The sequence below is a fragment of the Pinus tabuliformis genome, chromosome 6 (assembly GCF_031772625.1).
Source record: "Pinus tabuliformis cultivar Carrire ecotype Pingquan chromosome 6, CPIR1, whole genome shotgun sequence".
Taxonomy (NCBI): domain Eukaryota; kingdom Viridiplantae; phylum Streptophyta; class Pinopsida; order Pinales; family Pinaceae; genus Pinus; species Pinus tabuliformis.
Window position 1 is genome coordinate 1,534,378,187 of NC_142292.1, and position 7,043 is coordinate 1,534,385,229.

The 7,043-nt window shown below is 32.7% G+C and overlaps 1 protein-coding gene across 1 annotated transcript; it reads left to right on the plus strand.

Annotated features, from left to right (window-relative positions):
• Positions 1–2,784: 2,784 nt before the first annotated feature.
• On the plus strand, positions 2,785–5,013 carry LOC149264576 (putative disease resistance protein At1g63350). The gene has a single exon (XM_089399571.1). The coding sequence runs from the start codon at positions 2,785–2,787 to the stop codon at positions 5,011–5,013; it is 2,229 nt and encodes a 742-aa protein (XP_089255697.1).
• Positions 5,014–7,043: the final 2,030 nt, after the last annotated feature.

Below are 7,043 nucleotides of genomic sequence, written 5' to 3' on the forward strand. Positions count from 1 at the left end.
GATAGTAAAGCTTGAGGGTGGAGTCTCAGTTGAGGACCTGGTGATCCGGTGTGAATTGGGGTAAAGCCCGAGAGACAAGGAGACAAAAAAATTCGCAGGGATAGTGATGGAGTTCAGAGGCATTCCAAGATCAGTTTGGTTTTGTGATCTCGGTGTCAGGTTTGGTGAGATCACGGTTTGGTGAGGGTGGAGGTGGTTTAACCTCTAGGTTCCCTTGGTTGTTTATGGATTGGTTTATCCATGAGATCCCACATTCATGCTTGGAATATGGCACGAGGGTGACTAGCTAAAAGAAATATTTGGTTCAACCATGTCTATTGTTGGGTGGTATGTCGAAGTCCCAAACCTAGTTGGTTCTTTCCTATGTTTAATAAAAGCTAAGTTCTCTTTCTTTTGTACTTGTTATTATCTGGCCTTAATGGTTTTTATCTCATTGTTATTTACATGGTTTAATGTTGGTTTTAAGCATGGTTATATGATTGGTTATAGTCATGGTTATTTCATGTATTTACTTGTAACGTAAAGGATAATATATGCAAGACCTAATTGATGTCAAAACAGTCAAGGGAAGAGGGTGGTGATTTTTCTTGTTAAGTCTCATATGAGTTCTCTTTGACTTATGATTTGTCTTGTATTCATGTCCTGTAGATTTCATTGATGCCAAGTGTTTGATAGAATGTCAGTCACGGGTGGGGATGGTCAAGTTGAGTTGTCGAGTCAGTTTTTCACTTGAAAGTCTTGTTGTCATGTAAATTATGGATTTTGAAAGCTAAAGGGTTTTCTGGGTAGTGACTTAGATTATGGGCTTGAAAAGTGGCACAAATCCTGAAGTCGTGGGCACAACACTGGGGAAAAAAGTCCCTAGAATCTCCCTTGCCCTTGCTTTGAGATTCTAGAGCCTCTCAAATGCATTCTTGTCCATATCAAGGGAGCGTCCAGGGGTTTTATGCACTAAAACTTCATTTGGTCTCAAGGGTTGGTTACCTGAGTGGTTGGGATGGATCCTCGGAGTTCTGTTGCTAATGTGGACGATCTGAGTGATGTGTTATGGTAGTTCCATTTCCTTAAGGTGAATTAGGGAGTCAAATCATATCATAGTTAACTTCTCATAAGTATGTATAATTTCGGAAGATTTCATTTAAGTCGTTGTTTTTGAAGGTTTACATTTCCAGAGTGTTTGTTTGTTTTTGTGTCTATAGGGTTTTCAAAGTAGTCATAATCAAATGTATGTTATAGGTCACATCATATTGTACTCTTGTTATGAGCTTCGATTACTAATTTTTATTAATAGTATTTTTTAATTATAATTAAATAAATAATATAAAAATGATAAAATTTGTAAATATTTTAATGAAAAACATAAATAATATAATTTATGTTTTTTCCTTTTAAATGAAAAAATTTATAACTTTTTATTAGTAAAATAATATATATTGTAATTATTATATAATATTATGTAAATAATATTTTATACTATTATATTAATAATATTTTTTTCCTAAATACATTCCATATATACATTCTTATTTTTTTAAAATACATTCAACATATATATTTTAAATGCATTATTTTCATTATAATTAATATATATATTTTTAATCATTTTCTTCTTTAACTTTTTTATAAATATATTCTTCATTCTTATAAAAAAAAAATTCATTATTTACATCTATTTTAATTTTTTAAAAATAAATTTTATAATGCTTATATTTATTATTTTTATAATAATTATTTTTATTAGGATTTTATTAAATATATTTATTATATATTATTTAATTGAAAATACAATAATATAATTTTTAAATTATTATTCTTTTCTTTTCTCATACATACACATAGACATTGATCATATTGTTTATTCTTATTAATTTTTTCAGTTAAAGATTTACTATTACACCTTTTAATATATGAATTATATTAATGCATATGTTCTTTAATCTTTCTTTTCGTTTATTCCTTTCGTTCGTGTTTGTATTTCCCTACGAGGAGGAGGGTCACGACACGATAGAATATTCCTTTTTATTTTCTCACACATTCATCATAATGTTTATTCTTATTCATTTCTCCTCTATTACATTTACAACTTTCTTTTTAATAAATGAATGATCTTATCTTAACACACACGCATGTTCTTTAATCTCTTCTTTTACTTTATGCATCTATTCCTTTCGTGCTTGTATTTCCCTTATTATCAATATCTACAAGGCTCGGGATACAATAATTTAAATACATAATTTAAATGCTTTTATTTCTGTTTGACAGCCACTTTAATGATTAAAGGAACAATAATGCCACCTCTTTCTTACTATTATTATTTCAACCTCATATTCGTATAAACTTTAATTTTTCTTATTCTGCCGTTAACTTTTGCTTTCACTCATTCCAATGAAACTTTTCAGTTTTCGTGAATTCTGTTCATTTTCGTGAATTAATAATCGTTCACTGCTTATGTTTAGATTCGCATAAATTTTATATTTTCCTATATTAATACTCCTTCACTGCTTACAACTCACCACCATAGAATTTTTTTATTGATGCAGCTTCTTCACTGGTTATCGTCACACGCCCAACACACTCCATAGCCCCTGCCCTCCAGGTTTGGCCGCCCATATACATCATCTCATTCTCTTTCTCTTTCTCTGTGCCGCTAATTTCAAAGAGAAAGTCATGGCAACCGGCAGCAGCGTAATCAACCCAGTCGTCGACCTGATGAGTGACGTTATTGAGGTTATTAACAACCATGATAACCCTCAAACTCTGCAAATGCAAATTGAGTTGAGGGCCATGAAGAGCATTGTGCAAGATGTTGGCATGCTCTTCTTCCAAGGTCAACACAAAGCGCCCCCAGTGTTCGTGATGATTTGGTTGCAATTGCTGCAAAATTCTCTTGCACAGCTAAAACGCCTTCTCAATCGTCGCTTGGGACGGTGCCAAAGATGTCTCGACTGTGTGGTGTGTAAGCCCAGGAGATTCTCCAAAGAAGTAACATATTGGAACTCATTTTTCAATCACCTCTATCATGGCTTTCAAGGCGAATTGTCAATATTGGTCACTTCTCTGCACTTTCTTTCAACAAAACCGTTGTATAGAGAGGATGCAACAGACTCTGAGTTTGCAGGTTCAGGGATTGGAGATGTTCAACCCCTCTCTGAAGATGATGGCTGGATGCTGTTTCGCAGAGTGGCTTTCAAAGAGGAGCATGTTTCTATGGATATACAAGAGTGTGGCAGGTCAATTGCGGCGGCGTGCAAAGGTATCCCACTGGCTATAAATGTGGTCGCCGCAGCAATGGTTGGGCAACGCAGTGTAGATGAATGGGTTAATTGTTTGTCTTCCATTAGAAGCGTAGATACATCTACTTTTGCAGCTACTCATCCTCACCTTGATGCACAGCTCTATAGTTTGTTCCGATGGAGTTATGATGCTCTGCCTAATTCCAACCTCAAGAATTGCTTCTTGTACTCTGCCATCTTCCACCAAGATCTACAAAATGCAAATCCAATTGACTTCGGAAGCAGGGATGAGGGAGTTGATTCGCGCGAATTAGTGGAGATGTGGATTGGAGAAGGTTTGGTGAAGAGCGAAGAGGGAACACATATAATGGAGATGGCCATTGGCCGAAACTACATCAAACTCCTCCTACATCGTTGCTTCTTCCACATTGTTAAGCAGAGCAGGAGTGTCCTTGGAAGTCGACCGCCCTATTCTGTTCACGATGTTTTTCCGAGCATAAGAGTTCGGGACGTTATTCGTGAAATGGCAATGTATGTAGCGCAGAAAGAGGGGAATTTTTTAGTGATGAGAAGCCCACATCTCCGAAATTTGCGAGAGGATGAATATGAGAATTGCAGAAGAATATCATTTGCTGATATTAATTCTATTGGGGATTTGCCCACCAACTTGAGATGCCCAAAGCTGGCGAGTCTCATCTTAGCAGGCAAAACAGGTTTGCAAAAACTTCCTTCAGAATTTCTACTCTTCCTGCCCTCTCTCACGGTTCTCAATCTCTCCGGCTGCAACCAGATCACTTCAATCCCAACGTCAGTGGGGCAATTAAGACAGCTCGAGTTTCTCTCGTTAAGTGGGCTCCGAATCACAGATTTGCCTGAAGAGATCTGCCATCTTCCCAAACTTCAATTTTTGAATCTTTCATTCTGTACTCCTCTGGGGTCATTGCCATCTCAGATTGGAGAGCTCAAAAATCTCAAGCATCTTGATTTATGGAGATGTTATTCATTACAGATGATTCCGCGTGAGATCTCTGAACTTACTTCACTGTGCAGACTCCAGATATGGACAGGTTTAAGTGTGGAAATGGAAGCACCGGCAAGTATTTGGAGTTTGAAGGGTCTCAAAAATCTGACGGAATTGGCCGTATGGATAGGAGGAACGTCAGGAATTAAAGATGGCATAATGGGAAACTGGTCGGAGATGAGGCACTTAAGTTTGGATTACTTCTGGAATACTTCTGAAGAGGATCTTCCCCAGGACGTCAAGAACATGAAGAAGCTACAGAGTTTTGTGCTATTCCGTTACGGAGGGTTGAATCTGCCGAATTGCAAGTTTGAACATCTTGAAATGGTCCAATTGCATGGCTGCAGGAACATAAGGGAGCTGACTCCATTGGAGCGGTTGCCAAATTTAAAGATTCTGAAGTTGTTTTGGTGCAGTGAATTGAGAGAGTTGGGGATAGGGAGTGGTGGAAGTGTTGCAGGTACAAGTGGATATCCAAGGCTACAGAGGTTGGTTCTCAGAGAACTATACAAGTTAGAGAGTTTGTGTGGAGCATCAAAGAGGGGAGTGTGGGATGAACGAACACTCCCTCACCTCCGTGTGTTGAAGATACGTGGGTGTCCCTGTTTGAAAAGACTTCCCACTGGGATGGACAAGCTGCAAAATCTATGTGCATTAGATTGCCCCAAATATTGGTGGGAAAGTATGATTTGGGAAGATGATAACATGAGAGTGAAGGTTGAGAGCATCTGCAAACATGCTTATTATTACAGCACGTGATATTATTTTATTCATCCTTTTGATTTTCAGTTTCAGTTCTGCTAAATGTGAGCTGTGAGTGAATGGATAGCATTCCCTTTCATTTTATGCCCCGGAAATGCTAAACTATGATGTATTATTATTTTTATGTTTTAAATTTAATAATCAAATATTTGTTTTTAAAGAGATTCGCTATGTATTTGTTTTTCGATTTAGATTTTTTGAAATTATATAAAATCATTATGTATAATTTTGCATCGGGAACGCTAAACTGTGAGTTCTTAAATTTGTATTGGTAATGTTTTATTATTCATTATTTTTCTTAATTTAATAACTAAATATTTATTTTTTCAAAGAGATTTGATATATTTGTTTTTAGATTTCGTTATTTTGAAATTAGTTAAAATGATTATATATAATTTTAAATATACTTGAGATGGTATTACATAATTATTAAAATTAAAAAAAAAAAATTATAATAATATTTTATTTTTAAATTAAAATATGGGTATTTTTGAGATGGTATTAAATAATTATTAAAATTGAAAAAAGTTATAATAATATTTTATTTTTTAAATTAAGATATGTGTACTTTTAAAAATATATTGGCTAAGTTAATTTGTTAATATATTTGAAAATCAATTTTAAATTTCAATCCAGGTAAAATTCTAATAATTAAAATATTGAATGTGTTTTATATGTTTCTATAAATTCAAATTATTATAACAATTTAATTTGATAGGATAATAATTTTATATTTTTATAATGTTATTGGTTTAAGTATAAAGAGGATATAATGTTATTGGTTTAAGTATAAATGGGACAAAATATTTATATTTTTGTAGAAAGTTAATTAGTTATATAGATGTTAGTCTCTTGTCATACAAATAAACGAATCTCATACACAAATTTGATGTCTAACTTAACTACACCTTAAAATTAGAGTATTATTATTTTATTACTTAAATTCTTAACAAAAATATATAATTTATCAAATAAATAAATTTCATAGTATTCATATTATTAATGCCATATAAAAATAAAATTAATAAAATATTTCATCTATTTTTTTTAATATAATGTACATTTTTAAAAAAATACAAATTAATATCTCAAACTGTTGAACTATTTTTAATTGATTCACATATTTTTAATTTTAAAATTTATATTGGCATGGCTTTTTTGGTTAATTTTAACTAAAATTTGGCATTGTTTTTTTGGGTTATTTTAATTGAAATTTGGCAAAGATTTTTAAAAACTTTAAGTTTAAGTTGTTTAATCTACAAAATTGGACTGAATCGTGCTTGAAATTAGGAAACTGAATCATGCTTGAGATTGTACGGTTAGATTACCATAAAAAAAAAAAACTCATTTTGTCTGCACCTTTCAAAAATAATCTTCAATTACTTTATTAATTTAAGAACAAAATAATTATGTTACCCCATTTAAAGGTTTCGAGTCTAATTCAAATTTCTTTTTCTTTTATTATTAATTTATTAAATATAAAATATTTTAAGTCGGTTATTTTTTTTTATAGATAATGATAATGATGATGTTGATGAGAGTTGAGTCTATCTTCCATTTTCTTTTTTTTAGTGCTATTATTTTCATTGAGCTTGTGATGAACATTGATTCCAAGATATTTTTTTATAGATAATGATAACAATGATATTGATGAGAGTTGAGTCTATCTTCCATTTTCCTTTTTTTAGTGTTATTATTTCTGTTGAGCTTGTGATGGACATTAATTCCAGGATATTTGAATGAACCACCTCCAAGTTATTGTCATCGTCTATGAAAGTGTCATATGTAAGATTTTCAAATTTAATTATCATGAGACAAGATTAACATATACCCATCTTAGAACAAAAGTTGTGGAATATTGTTAGTTGCTTGTCAAGATTGTAAGGACTCCCCACCAAAAGAACATTAGCATCAACATAAAGAAGAAGAGTGATGACTATGAGAGTGGGGCAAACACAACTAGCTTCTACTAAGCACTCTTACTAATTTATGAATGTATATCATAGAAGGGTTAGGGGAGAATGGAT

Coding starts and splice junctions, on each gene's coding strand:
- LOC149264576 (XM_089399571.1), top strand. CDS start 2,785: ATGAAGAGCATTGTGCAAGATGTTGGCATGCTCTTCTTCCAAGGTCAA.